The following is a 19,483-nucleotide window of genomic DNA, read 5'->3' on the forward strand; positions in this document are numbered from 1 at the left end:
TTTGAAAATACCGGATTCTTGTATTTGTGCTTCCAATACCCTCTACCTATTGTAGGAGGATGCTTTCAAAAGGGCAAGGGAAGTGTTTATACAATACAGTTTTTCATCGACTAAAATGATTCCTTCATTGAAAATGTTTGTTTCCTTTACCTTTGTAATAATTGAGACTCATGTAGTGGAAAGACTCTTCTAGTCTTTATGATGGGTGGGCACGTTGTAGGCAAACAGAAAATGTTTGATGACTGATGGAGTGTGAGAATAGATATATGGTCCAGGCATAAAATATTTTGCAGCGTTAAACTCTCTGCTGTTCTCGTGAGATTCACGGATCATCCAAACCATGGATGATGATTCATCATTTGTCCTTGATGTCTGGATTTTGGGTACAGGGCGGCATTGTACTCAATGACAAGTTGGGCCATACATGGTACAGCAGCCGATAAAAGCAAGATGGATGGTCAGAGTGTATGGTGCATATGGGGGGTATTTACGAAGGCCTGGTAGGCCCTTCTTCTTGCTGGTTCCCTTTGAGGCCATGTGGGAGATGTTTGGTTTCCTGGCTGGTGTGGGTTTTTTTTCCCCCAATTATTTATTTTTTAGTGTTTTTTTTTTAGTTTAGTTTTTTGTTTTTTTTTTAATTTGACAGAGAGATCACAAGTAGGCAGAGAGGCAGGCAGAGAGAGGGAGAAGCAGGCTCCCTGCTTGACCGGTAACTGGCCTTTATCACTCTGAGCAGAGAGCCTGACACGGGGCTTGATCCCAGGACCCTGAGATTATGACCTGAGCTGAAGACAGAGGCTTAACCCGCTGAGCCACTCAGGCGCTGGTGTTTTAAATACAGAGGTCAGACTCAAGCTCAGTGTAGACCCATGAGAGGACATTCACCAGACCAGGTCAGTTCAGGCTATTGGAGGCCCTAATAGAATAATTTCTTACTCTATTAGAAAAGTGATGGTAACTGGAGAATTGTCTTTCAAATATGGGTCAGATGGACTTTATTATCAAAACACTTCTGGGCCGGGGGGCCACCTGGGTGGCTCAGTCGTTAAGCATCTGCCTTCGGCTTAGATCATGATCCCAAGGTTCTGGGATCGAGCTCTGCATCGGGCTCCCTACTCAGCGGGAAGCCTGCTTCTCCCTCTCCCACTCGCCCTGCTTGTGTTCCCTCTCTCCTTGTCTGTCAAATAAACAATAAAATCTTAAAACAAAACAAAACAAACAAGACACTTCTGGGTCAATGGAAGAGGGAGTGATTTTAGGCACCCTTGTGTTAGAAATGTCTGGGGTTTTTTCCCCCCACTGTTTTTTGGGTTTTGTTTGTTTTGCCACGGAAGCATCTTTCTGTTTCGGTTCATTAGAATTATGTTCCTGTGGGGTTTTTCCTGAGTTCTAGCCACTGGGACATGGATCAGCCCAGAGAAGCTTATTACTCTTAAGTCTACTTTAAAATAAAAAGGAACTCTTAGAAGAGAAAGCTGTTACTTGATTGGAAGACAGGGAAAGCGTGGGTAAATTCATGTGTAAAATTCTCTAGGCTGAGTAAAGTAGGCCTTTAAACCTGATTTAATGCTTTAAGCAACTGAAGTTCCAGCTTTCCTTTGTTAGTTTATACCCAGAAGATGAGAAATGGGCTTTATCAGACTTCGACAGCAGGTTAAAGGCCCCTGCGTGCTTTAAACCGTCAACATCTATGCCCTGAAGTTCTATCAAATAAGTGATAAATATAATAAATATGATAAATATCAAATAATGAGTGATAAAGGCCAGTTACCGGTCAAAATGATCTGAATCATGCGTGAAAAAAATCTTTCCTCTGAGACCAATGCAGTGGTCTTTCTAGGATTGTACTGCCATTTTGCACTGAGGCCAGGGAAAAAGACAAGGCCATTACCAAGATCTCTTCTCATCCAACACCAGTCTCCAGCCAGAGTTCCAGGCCTCTCCTCACTACCCCTAATAATTTAAAAAAATGTACTAAAATATTTCACATTCTTTACGCTCCATCAAAATGCAATGAGCCAGAAGTCAGTTCAAGAAAAGATGACCCAACCCCTGACTCCTCCATACTTTGTTAGATGCCGTTAAAACCTTAGAGAGCTGGGATAGTATTAAGGCCCACTTTTGGAACCTGGAATTTTAATACAAGAATTCTATAGCCTTTTTTTCTTCTTTTCTTTTCTTTCTTTCTTTCTTTCTTTCTTTCTTTTTGCTTATATCTAAGATGGTTCTGTTTTGTGTTGATATCAGTGTAATGGAAGAAACATACTCATAGATCACTTGCTATTCAAGAATTAAATTGCTTTTGTTGTTAGCTAGAAACTGTATACATTCACTTAAACATAGTTCCTATATTTTGGTTGTGGCAACTTGTCAAATGGTTTTATTTTATTCTGTAGGACATAATGAAAAAAAAATGTTTTTCTTATTTTGATTCACCAGCAGGGAAAATATAACAAATTCATTTTGGGTATTTGCTGTAGAATGTGCCCCTCATTGGAATGTGGGTGGAGTTCTGGCATTTGTATATTTGTACGTTTCGGGGAAATAAAGGTACAGAGAAGCACTTGTTCATCGTCTACATAAAGCCCAAGTGTACAGCTGACAGGTTAAAAATACCGTATGAGACGACATTTATACCCAACAGTGACATCTGTTTCCCTCATTCCAAGTTCCACAAATGGCATTAAAGTTAGATGCCGAAAACGTAAGAGAAAAAGCACCCCCCCTTTCTTTTTCCCAAATCCATTAACTCTACTCACCGTCCTTTTCAAAGCGGGAGCATAGACTGAATGGCGTAAATGGAAAATCAGCAGGAGATGAAAGATGAGTTCAAGAGGAAAACTGTTTGGTGTTAGGGTAAATTTTCAGATTTGGAAACTGACTCCAGTCGTACCTCTATAGACTTGATTCATCTGTTTCCTAAGCGTGTACTCTTTATAATACACATTGTCTCACATCTTGGAAGTAAATTCATTATTGTTTTTCTAAGATGTCTTCTGCCTTTTGCAGCAGGGAAAATATTAAAAATCACGTCAATAAGAAAATTTCAGTCAAGGAAGTTGTCTTTCTCCTTGGAAACAGTGTTCTAATTAGAGGTTCTGTGACTTATGAAAACTATTATAATAATAACTGCTTGATATGATCAGTAATATTTCCCAAAGATATGACCGTAAATCTGGCTAATCATTTAAGTTAGTAAAATTATATTCGCAGCCTTATCAACTGAGGTTCCGCAGATCATACAAGGCAAACGTGTTTAGAAAATCGCTCTAGATACCAAAAACTGCAAATGATCATCGTAAGTTGTCTTTCATATTTTTTTAAATGTGAGGTGAGTTAGCTCTGCTTTTATTTGCTAACGGGGATCTTTGTTCTTTGTCTCTTTATCAAGTTGACCCTGGTAGAGTGAACTGATTATTCCCAGTCACAGGTAACACCTGGAGTCATCACAGAAGATGCTCAGCCCCTTTGCCCCCTCCCGACACAAAGCCTCACTACCCACCTCCCCACCCTCAGCCTGCTAGGAACACATACTTACTAACCTTTAAAATAACGGACCTAAATCAAATAGCTCTTACTTAGCACACCAAGAATGACTCCCCGATAGTCATCACATTCAGTGTTTATCATACCACTAAATTTAAGAAAGGACAAAGAGATAAATGCAAGCATTTATCCCCATGCCTATCACCCGACTGGGCTGGGCCCTTTATCTAGTAGGACATGGTCAAAACGGGCATATGCCGGGAATCTGACCAGATGTTAAGTTCGTGCTGGTAGCCTTCACCAGACAAGGATTTGCAGTGTGGAAGGTCTGTTCTATAGCCTTGAGCAGTTTTCAGGGTAGGAACTGTTAGCCCTGCCCATATGGATGTACATGCAAGGGGAAGGCCACTTCCGGGTTAGAGAGGGTGAGGAAGGGCTGTCTCTGGCTGAGATATTTGGGCACAGCTCTTGAGGTGGCTCCCACAGGCAGGAAGCTTTGGGAGGGAGGGGCTGTTTTTGTTTCCCCAAGTATGGGGGGTATTCCATTGGTGATGGCTCAGTGAATGATTTTAGGAGGCTCGAGGCATAGAGTTAAATGATCTTCAGTCATCTTACAGAAGGTCCGTCCATTTCGGTTCCCTTGGAACACTTGCGTCATCCAAAGGGAATGTCTGTGTTTGAGGCTCTGTGACCTTTGTTACCTTACTCATCCTGACTCACCCCCTTTTGTACCGTGCAGGTAGACACGGGGCTCGTGGCCTTTCGCAGGCAACGATTTCTGGTTGGTTAGAAATGAATGGTACTGGCTTTTTTCCTCATCTAATTAATTTTTATCATTAAAATTTTTTAATTATTTTTATCCTTATGATGTATGTAAAGGAATAGTACCTTACCATTCACATAACATATAATTCCCTTTTTGAAAAATATTCTTTGTTTAATACTATATCAAGCAATCATAGGGAAGTAAAATACAATAGTAAGTAGAAAACAAAAGCACGTTGAGAAGGTGGTCCTCAAGGAACAGGGGTTGAGGATGTCACCCAGGTAAATAGGGGATGACTTTTCAGGTAGAAAAGAGATTTCAGCAAATATCGTGGGGTGGGAAATGCAAGGCACTTTGAGGAAAAGGTGAAAGAAGAAGTTGCTGGGAGCGCCTCTGTGGTGCAGTCAGTGAAGCAGCAGACTCTTGATTTCAGCTTAGGTCATGATCTTGGGGTCCTGGGATCAAGCCCTCTGTCTGGCTCTGTGATGAGCAGGGAGTCTGCTGGAGAGTCTCTCTCCCTCCCTCTCTGCCCCTCCCCCGCTCACACACTCTGGCTTTCTCACAAAGAAATAGAGAAAAAAGTTGCTAGAACCCACAAAACCATTGGAGAGTCACAGCTAGGACTCTGCCTTCTTGCTCAGCTTGATTGCCCGCTGAGGGAACAGAGGGCTGTTAGGAGCGGGAATCTGTTGGAGTCACACCCAAGGCTCAGAGTGATTCAGAATGGCTTAAGTCCCTGATCGTTTAAAGCAGGGGTGGCTAACTCCTAGGCCTTGGGTAAAATTTCCTGGCCAGGTGTTGAACTGGAGGGCTGGTTTCTGCCTGCATTGCTGCCACCAGCCCCAATGTTGTCAGAAGGTCTGGTTTTTCTTGAGAAGCTGGAAGTGTGAATTTTTAGGTCAATGCTCCCAACTTTTGCATGTTTTTCACAAATTGGAAAAAAAAAATTAAAACATGATGAGGGCCCATTTTGGGGGTGATGAGAATATTCTGGAAGCAGATAGTGGTGATGGTTCATAAGGAAAGTCAGTTAATTGTACACTATTAAAATGGTGACAGTGTTGCATAATGTTCTGTGAATTTTATCTCAGTTTTAAAAACAGGGGACGCCTGGGTGGCTCAGTCGGTTAAGTGTCTGAATTCAGCTCAAGTCACGATCCTGGGGTCCTGGGATCAAGTCCCACATGGGGCTCCTTGCTCAGTGGGGAGCCTGCTTCTCTCTGTCCCTCTGCCTCTCCCCCTGCTTGTGCATGCTCGCTCTTTCTATCTCTGATAAATAAATAAATAAATAAATAAATAAATAAATCTTTAAAAATAATTAAAAAAAGAAAAAGAGAAACACATTATGGATTCCCAGCCAAATCATGTTACCAGCCCAAAGTATATCATCTCCTTTTTAAACAGAGGAGTTACTCTTCTCTACTTTTGATAATCCCAACAAAAAGCACTTTTCCACAGGGGAGACAGTGGCAGGGAGTTTAAGGAAGTTAACCTTATAACCCTGTGTTGACCTTAGACCTCTCTGTTTCCACCTCTGGTCTCCATGCCTTATTGCATCTCCAAAAATAGGGCCGGTGAGAGACATGGTGAGAAGAGAAATGGTAGCCTTAATTCTGGAGCACCAAACTGTCTGGATAAAAAAGGCAAAGCTGTGAGAAGGTGGGGACACCCAAATTATTCTATTTTTTAAAAATAATTTTTAAATTTTATTTATTCATTTGAGTGAGAGAAAGAGAGAGCACACATGAGGGTGAAGGGCAGCAGGAGAGGGAGAGAGAATCCTCAAGCAGGCTTCCTGCTGAGCATGGAGCCCATGTGGGGCTCGATCTCACAACCCAGAGATCAGACTTGAACTAAAACCAAGATTTGGTCGGTTAACTGACTGTTCCACCAGGAATGGCCTGGCGGAAGTTTTTTGTTTTTTGTTTTCTGTTTTTAAAGATTTTATTTATCTTTTGACAGACAGAGATCACAAGTAGGCAGCGAGGAAGGCAGAGAGAGAGGAAGGGAAGCAGGCTCCCTGATGAGCAGAGAGCCCCTGATGCGGGGCTCCATCCCAGGACCCTGGGATCATGACCTGAGCCGAAGGCAGAGGCTTTAACCCACTGAGCCACCCAGGCGCCCCAGGCCAAAATATTTTAAAGAAATGATTTATTTTGTTGTTAGTCGGCAACCGGTCGTAAAATTGATAAGTTATGTTGTTTGCCAAAGTTTATTTTACCCAAATATCTACCATTAGGGAAGTAATTCATCTCAAGGACAGGAAGCTCATATATTTAGAGAACCGTTTTTCAGTTCTTACAAGAGAATGACTATAATGGTCTTTTTAGTTATTTTCTTTAACTGATAAATGAGTTTAATATACCAAGTATATGTCATCAACATCAAAGGATTATAATTACTTTAATGTAACTATTTGTCTCTTTGGTTTTCAGAGAGCTTTATTATTTTTAATTCTGAATATTTTAAATTAGCCAATTTCAGTAAAATAGAGAACTTAAAGGTTTTACAATATATCCTGACTTAATTTTCAACTCTTTCTTTCTTAAAATTAGCAAAGGCAAAAGAGCTCATGCTTTTCAAAATTTCCAATTTCTTTTACACTTATTCTAAAAAATAGGCCTTTCTTATCTTAAGAAACATCTGTCCTAGAAACAGATTAATGTTATTATCGCTACAGAACGTGGGTTGTTTAATAAACCTTACCAGTTCCAAATATTACCAAAAGATGATTGTTTTAGATGCCTATCTTTAGTTGACTAAAGATAGCTGAATTGACTGTTTTAAAATAAACTTTTTCCAAAGGTTGACATTGCAGTGTTTGTTTCTTAGTAAGGGTTTTGAGATATGATACCTAATAAATAGTAGTATAATTGATTTATACTCTTGTATTTTGCTTATGTCTTATAAAAAAGGCAGTATTGTCCCCCAACCCTCCCCTATCTTTTTTCCCAGCCCCTTCCAAAAGGACCTGGGAATTTTTAAAGCCAGCAGATACATTGTAAAGATTAATTGAGCATTTATTATGTCAAGGAATAAATAAATTATAGCCAATCCCAAGGGTTTAACTTTCAGGGAAAATGGAAGCAAATAAATATGATATAAAGCAGTTTGCAGGAAGTTAGAGACTGGAGAGAACATTTCTGACTGTGCTAGTCAATAAAGCCTTAAGAGAAGAGGTGATATTTGGGATGGACCATAGGGGATTGGATAAGATATCCCCCAAGATGGCTCCCCCTTTCTTCCTTCACATTTCCGCTTAAATATCACCCTTCTCAGAAAGGACTTCCCTGAGTACCCTGGATGAGATAGCATAGCTTCACCCCACACCCTCCCCTGGTACTCCTCTCCACTGCACGCATGTGCATACATAGACACACACAGACACACACACACATGCATGCACCCACACAGACATACCCTTGTTTTCTTCTAGCTTCTGTCACAACTTGACGTTTTGATACATGTTTGTTATTTTGTATCTTAGGTCTTCTATACAAAATATGTGCCTCTTGAGAGCATGCACTTTCCCCACTTTCCCCAAGAGCACCCTGTAGGTGCTCCACAAAATGTGTTGAACGAATGAATGATTCAATAAGTGAAGAAGGCTTTTCTTTCTTTTTTTTTTTTAAGATTTTATTTATTTACTTGACAGAGAGAGATCACAAGCAGACAGAGAGGCAGGCAGAGAGAGAGAGGGAAGCAGGCTCACTGCTGAGCAGAGAGCCCGATGCGGGACTCGATTCCAGGACCCTGAGATCATGACCTGAGCTGAAGGCAGCGGCTTAACCCACTGAGCCACCCAGGCGCCCGAAGAAGGCTTTTCTGCTAAAAGTCTGCTTTCTGTGGAGAGCCCCAAACTGATATGGAAAATCCCACTTCAGCTTTCTCTTAGGACACTGATAAATGTGGCGAATTCCCCACCTGTCTGTGACCCAGTTAGCACATTCTGTAGATAAAAGGGGTAGATTTGGGTGTGCAATTACAGCTTCCTGAAGTGAAAGACTACATAACAGGTGTTATGAAAACAAGTCATTATTGCTCTTAACCTTCCCACCATTTCCCCCAGCAAACCCCCCCGTACCTTCACTGGCTATCTATAATTTCTATTTAAATTCTTTGTAAAATCTGTAGGACGCACACCTAGATCCTTCACTGTCTGACATTCAGGTACACTGCTGGGCAGAATTTCTAATTCATGGGGTGTTGAGCATCTACCTTTGGCTCAAGTCATGATCTCAGGGTCCTGGGATCGAGCCCCATGCTGAACAGGAAGCCTGCTTCTCCCTCTCCCACTCCCCCTGCTTATCTTCCCTCTCGCTGCATGTCTCTCTGTCAAATAAATAAATAAAATCTTTAATACATACATACATACACACAAACTCTCCTCTTGGATCATCTGGCTGACTTATTTGGAAGAATGTGAGACTCTTGATCTCAGGGTCAGAAGTTCAAGTCCCAAGTTGGGTGTAGAGATTATTAAAAAACAAAACAAAACAAAACCTAGAATTTTTAATTCCTAAAGAACCAGTAGGAGTTCTATAGGTTGGCTCTGACGTATAGTCATATTTATTTCTGTAAGGAAGGAGTCGTCCACGCCAATGGCTGGAGAGCGTGGGAGATGAATGTGGACATCACCAAGGAGGGCCTGTGGTACACTGGGAAGGGTGGTCTCCTTCTCAAGGCGGCAGCCACGGTTTACCTCAAGACCACTGTTGCCATGTGGGAGTGTAAACCTATTTTGGTCAGATCCTATGATTGTTCAAAGGAAATCAGAAACACAGAGGAGCAGAGGAGAAAAGATCAGTAAGAAAGGTAGAAAGTACTTCACAGAAAGCTAAGTGTCAAGCTGGAAGTACCTAGGAGTAAGCAGCATTGCTTCTGGAAACCTCTGGGTTTTATCAGGGTTTATCAGGGTTTTATCCAACAATTTCAGAGCTTCGGTGGATCTGAGATGCTCTGCCTTCAGGCCCAGCAAATCTTATCTCACCTTTGGCTTGCCATCAGTGGGATCTAGCCTCTAAGACACTGATATGGCTATAAAATGCTTCACTAGCTTAACTCATTTAATTCATTTATGGGGGAAAAGTTTGGACAAGAATATTGGGAGGTTGTGCCAAAATGCATATTTGAGAGATGCCCGAGCTGAGGCCAAGAGGTTACTCCTCCTAAAATACTCAAACAGATGGGTTTGGGATATTTGCATGGAAGATTCCAGAACATTTGCTGTAGGGATTGAGTTAGCTAAATATGGTCACTTTTCCAAACAAAGTAGCTGGTTATTCTGTATGTTTTGGCAAAGGACAGAGGAGAAAAGCAGGAGACAGAAAAGGAAAATGCATGTCTTTTATGTAGATTCCTCTTCCTTTATTTATTTAATTTTTTTAAGATTTATTTATTTATTTATTTGACAGAGATCACAAGTTGGCAAAGAGGCAGGCAGGGGGTGGGGGGAAGCAGACTCACCGCAGAGAGAGAGCCTGATGCGGGGCTCGACCCCAGGACCCTGGGATCATGACCCAAGCCGAAGGTAGAGACTTAACCCACTGAGCCACCCAGGCGCCCCGATTCCTCTCCTTTAAAACAAAAAACTATTTTACGTCTCCTTGGTAGGGCTGTTTTTGTCCATGAAGTACAAGTAAACTTATTTGTGAAGCATTAGATATGTGAAATTGAATTGATTTCCTGACACATCTTCATGAATTGCTGTAAAAAATATTGATGGGTTCCACAAAGGTCACTTCGTGCTGGCCAGAGGGCACATTTAAACACCAAGATGAACAGACATGCTCCCTCAGTGGACAAGAATCATAATCAAGTATGATAAGATTGGAATTTAACTCAACCACAGGGCAGAAAATCACATTAAAAGAAGGAGAAATTTCTTCTCTTGCATTGGATTTGGAGAGATCCTTCTGCCTCTGGATTTGGAAAAGCTTCATGGTAGACATGGCTGCGTTTAAAGGATGAGCTGGACTTTATCAGGCAGGGATGGAGGGAGAGGGGGAGGGTAGATGCATAGCTTTTCTGAGTTCTCGACTGTGGAAGACCTGTGCTCCTTCTGTTTTTCCCATTTAAGGAGTTGCTTCCTCCTGGGAAGCAGACAAGCTTTAAGAAGTGTGATTCTAGGGGCGCCTGGGTGGCTCAGAGGGTTAAGCCCCTGCCTTCAGCTCGGGTCATGATCTCAGGGTCCTGAGATAGAACCCGCATTGGGCTTTCTGCTCAGAGGGGAGCCTGCTCCCCCACCCCCACCCGCCTGCTTGTGATATCTGTCAAATAAATAAAAATAAAATATTTTTTAAAAAAAGAAGTGGGAGTTCTGGAGGATGGGAATGAAAATGGTGGCCTCCTAGTCTCCAGCCCGGAGGAGCCGAGAGCCTGGGGCCCCACTCCTCAGTGCGCCCCCCAGAGGACAGCACCCAATCACTCCCGTATCCCCAGCCTCTAGCCGCGCTCCGAGCTCACCCAGCCTGTGACCAGTTCAAGTAGTCTTCCTTAAATCCTGGTCAATGAGATTGGATGACACTTTGACTTTGAAAGACAGATTTGGTTGTATAGACCACAGTTTACTACGTAAAGGAGGTCCAGAGAGGAGGTGAAGGAATCCCAGTTCTATCAAAGAAGACTGACATGGAGTTGAAGACAGCAACTTCTTCAACCTCAGCCGCAGCAACATCTTCCTAGGAACATCGGCAAAGGCAAGGGAAGCAAGGGCAAAAATGAACTATTGGGATTTCATCAAGATCAAAAGCTTTTGTACAGCAAAGGAAACAGTAACAAAACCAAAAGACAACTGACAGAATGGGAGAAGATATTTGCAAACGACATATCAGATAAAGGGCTAGTGTCCAAAATCTATAAGGAACTTAGCAAACTCAACACCCAAAGAACAAACAATCCAATCAAGAAATGGGCAGAGGACATGAACAGACATTTCTGCAAAGAAGACATCCAGATGGCCAACAGACACATGAAAAAGTGCTCCATGTCACTCGGCATCAGGGAAATACAAATCAAAACCACAATGAGATATCACCTCACACCAGTCAGAAAGGCTAAAATTAACAAGTCAGGAAATGAGAGATGCTGGCGAAGATGCGGAGAAAGGGGAACCCTCCTACACTGTTGGTGGGAATGCAAGCTGGTGCAACCACTCTGGAAAACAGCATGGAGGTTCCTCAAAATGTTGAAAATAGAACTACCCTATGACCCAGCAATTGCACTACTGGGTATTTACCCTAAAGATACAAACGTAGTGATCCGAAGGGGCACGTGTACCCGAATGTTTATAGCAGCAATGTCCACAATAGCCAAACTATGGAAAGAACCTAGATGTCCATCAACAGATGAATGGATAAAGAAGAAGTGGTATATATACACAATGGAATACTATGCAGCCATCAAAAGAAATGAAATCTTGCCATTTGAGATGACGTGGATGGAACTAGAGGGTATCATGCTTAGTGAAATAAGTCAATCGGAGAAAGACAACTATCATGATCTCCCTGATATGAGGACGTGGAGATGCAACATGGGGGGTTAGGGGGATAGGAGAAGAATAAATGAAACAAGATGGGATTGGGAGGGAGACAAACCATAAATGACTCTTAATCTCACAAATCAAACTGGGGGTTGCTGGGGGGAGGTGGGGTTGGGAGAGGGGGAGGGGGTTATGGACATTGGGGAGGGTATGTGCTATCGTGAGTGCTGTGAAGTATGTAAACCTAGTGATTCACAGACCTGTACCCCTGGGGATAAAAATACATTATATGTTTATTAAAAAAAAAAAAAAAAAGAAAGGATGAATACCCAACTTTTGTAGCAACATGGACGGGACTGGAAGTGATTATGCTGAGTGAAATAAGTCAAGCAGAGAGAGTCAAGTATATGGTTTCACTTATTTGTGGAGCATACCAAATGACATGGAGGACATTGGGAGATGGAGAGGAGAAGGAAGTTGAGGGAAATTGGAAGGGGAGGCAAACCATAAGAGACTATGGACTCTGAAAAACAACCTGAGTGTTTTGAAGGGTCAGGGGTGGGAGGTTGGGGGAACAGGTGGTGGGTAATAGGGAGGGCACGTTTTGCATGGAGCACTGGGTGTTGTGCAAAAACAATGAATACTGTTTTGCTGAAAAAATAAATTAATGAAAACCAAAAAAAAAAAAAAAAAAGAAGAAGTGGGATTCTAAAGCTGGCTCAGCCACATCATGACATTTGATGGACAATTCATAAGCAACGAAAACCATCTGAAATGCACTTTGCTTATGGAGTGCTTGTGTGCCTGAGGCTGAAGCAGCGGACCTTGACTTTGCCATGTCCTTGAACATGTCCCTTGACTTCAGAATCTTGGCTTTCTCACCTGTTGCCTTGGGGTTAAGTCCTAAGAGGACTAACCCAGAACAGTTTGATCAATACAAAAAGTGTTAATGGTCCGAAGTTGCAAACTTTGGAGTGCTACACAAATGTCAGCTGTACTTTTACTGTCTGATTGTCCATAGTATTTAACCAGGAGCCACCTGATGAAACCAGAAGGGCTACGTTGACTACTGATGCCCGTTTTAGGGTCTGATTTAATAACGAAACTGCACTCTTGTGTGCTGAATTTTAAAACCCGTTACTGATTTTCTAAGCACTGTGTGTGTGTAAATATTCATCAGGAGCCAGAGCCCCTCACAGGGTGGGAAAACATGGAGCTTGGGTGCCAGGGTGGCTCAGTTGGTTAAGCATCTAACTTGGTTTCGGCTCAGGTCATGATCTCAGGGTCCTGGAATCGAGCCCTGCATTGGGCTCTGCACTCCGCGGGGAGTCTGCTTGAGATATTCTCTCTCTCCCTCTCTCTGCCTCTCCTCCCCGCCCCACCCAGACCACTTAGAGTGCCTCTTTATAAATGCAATCTCTCGGGCTCTCTCTCTCTTTCTCTCTCTAAAATGGATAAGTAAATCTTTAAGGAAAAAAATTTAAAAAAATCATAGAGCTTATTTAGAGGATTTTCCTCTACACTCTGGCAGGAGATGGGATTTTATCAATAGTGGAAAGGTTTCATGCCCTTGAGAAATGTGTAAATAAATCCAGCTTAATTGAAAAATCTTTAAGAGAAACATCACCAGGGCACCTGGGTGCCTCAGTCAGTTAAGCGTCTGCCTTTGGCTCTGGTCATGATCCCAGTGTCCTGGGATTGAGACCAGCTTCGTGCTCCCTGCGCCACCGGAAGCCTGCTTCCCCCTCCCCGACTCTCCCTGCTTGTGTTCCACTATCTCTCTGTCAAATGAATAAATACAATCTTAAAAAAAAAGAGAGAGAAAGAGAAACATCACCTCTCTTGATCCAACATAATAAATAAGGAAGCATTCACTTAATTTAAAAGACGAACAGTTCACTAAGGTCACTTTTGCATAAATACTTGTAGGACATTTTTAAATTTTATTTCAAACCTGTATGAGTGATAGAGTTAGGCCCTGTCCAAATTTTGGTTTAAGTAACATTTAAGAGAGACTAACTTCTCTGTTCTCTTGGACACAGCATTAAAATTCTTTGAGGCTTTACTACAATAAGCTCTATTCTTAAAACATTTTCTTTGGATTCTGTGCACAAGCCCACATCTACTTTTTGGTGAAAAATTTTTGAGAGGGAATTAAATCCATCCAGGGTCTACTTAGAGCATGCCTGTGTGCCCGAAGTATGTCTGTCTGAACATTTTATTTTATTTAAACATTTTATTTATTTACTTGGAGAGATAGAGAGATCCCAAGTAGGCAGGAAGGGTGGAGGGGGGGGAGGAGGGAGGGGATGCAGGCTCCCTGTTGAGCAGAGAGCTGGATGTGGACCTCCATCCCTGGACCCTGAGATCATGAGCCAAAGGCAGAGGCTTAACCCATTGAGCCACCCAAGTCCCCCTGACTAAACCTTTTAAAGAGTAGCATTCTGGGAGTACACTTCAGTGTTTATACATCCAAACTACATAGGGTGCCTCTCATAAATGCAGCTTCTTAGATTGTAGTCCTGGGGATTCTGATTCAGTAGGGAGGGCAGGTTGTACTTCTAAGAAGCTTCTAGATTCTTCTGAGGCAGGTGGCCTGTGTCATTGACATTCCTGACCCAGATACCCACTGTAGATGTCCCCTCCCTGCCACCAATCCTCTTGAAAATGGAGCACCTTTGTGCTGTGAGTTTTCTTGGCCTAGACAACATGTTATACTCAGTGTTTCCAGTTTTTCTAAAATCTATGCGGTCTACACATATCTTTGGGCTACTGACCAGAGATATACAGCTGCCCCTGGGAAGAATTGTTAATCCCTCTCCAGCTGCGGGGGGTGGGGTGGTGGTGGGGAGGTTCTACAGATCAGCTCTGGAATATGGTCATGTTTACTTCTGGAAGGCAGAATCTTCTTTTCCTTCAAGGTCAATGTTTTGGGTCAATCTCCTTTTGTGATAACTTTTTCAAACCTAGCTTGCCTCCATGATTGCATCCAGCAAAATGAATGTTCCCTCTCTTTGCTACTGTTGCATGCTTACAGGCTTCTGTTATAAACCTAGGCATGGTGCATTCTGCACCGCACCCCCCCACCCTGGCACCCTGAGGGCCTGGGAGCATCGAAACTGGTATTTATCATTGAAACCACAGTGTCTGATACATAACAAACACTCAACAGAAGTTTTGTGGAATGCTTCATGTCTTTGGGTTCATGTTCTCCCTTTATACGGGTCTTTCTTACTGAATCCTCGTTAAAAACCTTAGGTGGCCTCATTTGCACATGAGGAAACTGAGGCATGGAGCCATTGGGTAATTTGCCCCAGGGACACTGCACTCAGTGGCAGAACCACACTTCCATCCCAGACAGTATTGCTCTGGAGTCTATGCTCACATTGCTTGGCTTTGCCTGACCACCTGTCTTGCCCTTGCTATGTGCACAAGACGATTGTGAATTCATTCCAGAGGGATAACAAGTCAATTTGTTAGCCAGTAGTTTTTGCCAACCTTAACCTACAAATTTGTACAAATATGGGACCTTCCTGTAGTTCATTTGGAAAACTTGGGCAAATAAAGTTATGGTGCTTCTTGACTATTTTATTAATCCTCCAGACTTTAATGTTATTAATGCTTTTTGTGTCTCTTAAGGGGTACCTTAGTATACACTGTTCCCCAGATTTCTTTCACCAGAGAGAATTTTGTTCCCCGTTAGGCTTTTTTTAACTTCTTAAAGAGCTAGGTTTTTGGGGTTTGGGTGTGTTTTGTTTTTAACGTCGTGAGGTTTCCCAAGAAATTTCTCGGGTCCTAAATATTTGAGTATCTTCAGTGCGTAAATCATCTTCAGTGACCGCTTAGACTTCCCTGGGATAGTCACAGGTCTGTTGTCATGGGGTAATTATAGTCCTCTTTTCAGAGGTATTCCATTTCCATGATAATCTGTGATTGCCCTAATCATAACATTTGTTCACCTCCGTTAAATAAACATCTGTGTTTCATGCGCACTACCTTCTCATTGCTCACGGAAGGACTCGTAGTGCTGTTAACAGCCATGTCCCCCTAGCAGCTACCATTTTGTATCAGTCTCACATGGAACTAGGGACACTCACACACAGTTTGTCTGTCTTTCCTCAAAAGTTGCATTTCTTGGGATGCCTGAGTGGCTCAGTCGGTTAAGCATCAGACTCTTGATCTCAGTGCAGGTCTTGATCTCCGGGTTGTGAGTTCAAGTCCTGCATTGGGCTCCAGGGTGGGTGTGGAGCCAACGTGAAAAAAAATTTAAAAAGTTGTGTTTCTTAAGAACTGCAAGCCTGTAAGACTTCTTCATACTGCTCAGTATCTGTTCATGTGTATTCTTATCTATGCACGAAAAAGCCCAACTCTCAAAGGGTCCCAGAAATCTAAGAACACTTTTCACCTCGGAGAAGCAGGAGTTGGGGTCCAGGCTGTATTGTTGAAGGGCAAAGCTGGGAGACTTTTCGCTTTAACTGTTTACATCTGGCCTTTGAGCAGTGTAAGCATATTTTTTTGTTTCCTAACATTATCTTTTAAAATGTTTAAAAACTGCTCAGGGTTTTCCCTGAAAAGACAAGCTATTTTAGACCCAGCTGGTTTGATCTCCTTTATATGGAATCTGTTTCCTTCACCAGAGGAGAACTAGTCTCTTGCTTTTGTTTTCTTTCCCTTCCTTTCATGTTGCTTTGCCGAATATATTAGATTTCCCATACCTTCAAGAAGAAGCCTCTTTTTAAAAGCTCGTGTCTTGTAATGTAACTCTTGAGAGAATAGTGTGAAGTTGAACATATCTAGGTCCAAGCTCATCTCTCCCACTTACTGACTATATGGCCTTGAGAAAGTAACTTAATTGCTCTGGACCTCAATGGCCTTATCTGTAAAATGGGGACAATAACAACCTCCCTCTTGGGATTGTTGTGAAGCTTCAATAAGATAATGCAGATTCTGGGCGGTTCTGGGGATCTTCAAATACATGTTCAAAATTCAGTGGTTAGCCAGTGAATCCTCGTGACCATGAACCTCTCGGTCTGACTTTGGGTAACCACAAAAGTCATTTCTATTCTTGTATCATCTGTACTAATATTTACAAGACAGACATTCCTCGGGGTCTACTTCATATAAATATCGCCAGCCTTTCTTCCAATCCTGGTACTGGGTGAAGCTAGAGGCAAAAGAGACATCTTGCCAGAGTTTATGCCATGCAGAAAAAAATCAAGACGTTGCACGATTCCTTTGGCAAGTCGACTGCAAAGGAGCAGAGATGAAGTCTAATATGAAGTTAAAGGGGCTGAGATTCAGGAAATTATGTTTTCAATTTTAAAATCATCGCACTGCGAAGCCACAGGAGTCAAGGACGCGGAGTTGATCCTAAAATCACGATGAAGAGATTCCAGAATTTAAACAGCAGAAACAGCCCAAGATCATACAGGGAAAGGCTTCAGAGTGTTTTCTTTAGGACGTAATTTCTCTTGTCTACAAATTCAGAAAACAGGGAACACCGGGACATACGAGGAGAGAGAACACAGTGAGTGTCTAGGTTGGGTTTGAATCCCTGCTCCTCCATTTCAGTGGGTATTAAATAAGGGGACAAGGCTCTGTGGTCACGATCCTAGCCTGCGGTTGGGTGTTTTCAGATTCCTAACTCATGCACTCTCCTTCAAGACATACTGACTTGAAATGAGGTCCCGCTTAGCGGATGAGAAAACTGAGGTTCTAAGAATTAAATTGCACTCAAATTTACAGCTCGGGACTCTTGACCTTGAGCCTTCTGTCTACTTCATGCTGCTCTTACTTGGCTTTCTGCCCTGCCTTTGGGTTGCTGGTTCTCTGGTTCATAGACTCCTCAGGAGATGCTGTGCTCTTTGGGGTAATCTTGTTGGCCAGTTGTGGGTTTTTGCTTTGACTTTACTTTGGGCCCATTTGCCCTGCATCTCTCCCAGTTGCACAGTTTTGCATGGGCAGTGATGCTTTCTCTCCTCTTGTCTTCGATTCTGTTCTCCATTGGTCAGTTTGTTTTGGACAAAATACCCTCACACTACCTATCAGAGTCCTTGTGAACAAGAGATTCAACACCTTAAAAAAGAGAAATTCCATGAGAAAGCTTTAATATATTGTCATCATGGAAAAGGAAATGTAACTCCTTATTAAACTGAGGTCTCTGTGAGGCCTCTGTTTTCACACAACCATCTGGTGTTTTGCATTTCTCAGCTACATATTTCATCCAGAAGGAGTTGATTAATTCTGACCAAATGTGATTCAGTATTCGAAAGCATCAGAATGCATTCGAAGTTTAGTTTGTTGAGTTCTTCCAACAAAACTGTGGAGAAGTGTACTCTGTGCCAGGCATTGGGTGAGACCCCCACTAGGTGGTCTATGTCCAGTCCTTTTGGAACAGTTCCTAGAACTGGGCATCATTTATTCTCATCTGACAGTTGGGGAAACTGAGTCTCAGCTGTATCCCTGAGTGGTATGGCATTTCCTGGAACCACTAGATACAATAATCTTTGGACTTTTATGAGTACACCCTTCTTTTCCAGGCGCCTGGTGGAATGAGTTACTGCAGGAAATGTATATTAATTCTCACTAGTATGCTAAAGGTTTATGCTATAATTTTTCTACTTTAAATGGTACAGATGAAAAAATTCTAATATGCATTGAAAGTTGTTTTTAAGAAGGTAAACTCATGACTCTCCCCAAAATACAAAATGGGCATGCCAAAGATTTAACCAAACTCACTAATTAATGAGGAACCAGTAAGCTCTTATCATTGGTTCAGGAGAATCCAAAGCATGACAAAGGCAAACAAGAAAATGAAGACTGAGTTGCATGTCCCCTGGAAAAAATGGATTTGTATCTCTAGGGACAAGAGGCATTTGCAGTACTGCTAGTCTGTACAACTTACAGGGTTGTGGAGTAGCTCCTTGAAGAGCACTAAAAGGAATCTGGAATAGACAGGATACTTTATGATTCCTGGTTCTCTACTGAAAAGCCACCCAGTGATTTTTTTTTTTCCTTTTTCACTTTCTCGGCCCATTTCAAAGTCACCATTTTCCCTAACATGTGTTTTCTTTATTATGTTGCCTTTTTTTTTTTTTCCCTTTTCTTGCCCAGCATGGAGCCCAATGCAGGGCTTGAACTCAAGACCCTGAGATCAAGACCTGAGCTGAGATCCAAGAATCTGACGCCTAACCGACTGAGCCCCCCAGGCACCCCTATTATGTTGCCTTTTAAAGTGAGGGTGTACTCCTTCTGGAGGTGGCAGGGGGCCCAAAGTGAATCCTCTAGCTTGTCCCTGTGACGATGCATACTCTTGGTCTTCAGCCACTTGGAGACAGGAAAATACAAAGACACCAGAATCTGCCTTTAGTATCAGGTGAAGGACTCCAGCTGTGCTGATCCCCCTGAGACAATGTTTCTTCATGTCAGGGCCTCCCTCTGTGTAACCCAAGGCTGATTTGAGGGTTCAGGTGTCTGGCAGGTGTCTCCTCCTCTCTGGGTAAGGTGGCCCCCCCCTTGCTGTCACGGTTGTTGCCTCTGCTGCCTGCCACCTCTCCCCTTCCCTGCACTTTCCCTCTCTTTTTTCCTTGTTCGTTGTTTCTTCTCTCTCCTGTTGATGAGTTTCTCACTTGGGGAATTCTGAGTGTGGAGATCTGGTGTCACAGACCCCTCGCCAGCCGTTCCAAGGCTTCTCCACTGGAGCTCACCAGATCGCAAGGCAGGGAGGGCAACTCTTAGCCTGTTGACTTCTT

The 19,483-nt window shown here is 42.6% G+C and overlaps 1 protein-coding gene across 4 annotated transcripts in view; it reads left to right on the plus strand.

The window, feature by feature from the left end:
- TNFAIP8 (TNF alpha induced protein 8) overlaps positions 1-19,483 on the plus strand; it is a 111,416-nt gene that overhangs the window by 84,372 nt on the left and 7,561 nt on the right. The window contains exon 1 of one of the 4 annotated variants that reach the window (XM_046000928.1): positions 16,934-17,259. The exons of the other annotated variants lie outside the window; for them this stretch is intronic. Coding sequence (XP_045856884.1) covers position 17,259 — 1 coding nt within the window. The 5' untranslated portion in view covers positions 16,934-17,258. Of the gene's footprint in view, positions 1-16,933; positions 17,260-19,483 lie in introns of those variants that run through there. 4 annotated transcript variants of the gene reach the window in all.

The sequence above is a fragment of the Meles meles genome, chromosome 3, assembly GCF_922984935.1.
Source record: "Meles meles chromosome 3, mMelMel3.1 paternal haplotype, whole genome shotgun sequence".
In the NCBI taxonomy this organism is placed as follows: Eukaryota; Metazoa; Chordata; class Mammalia; order Carnivora; family Mustelidae; genus Meles; species Meles meles.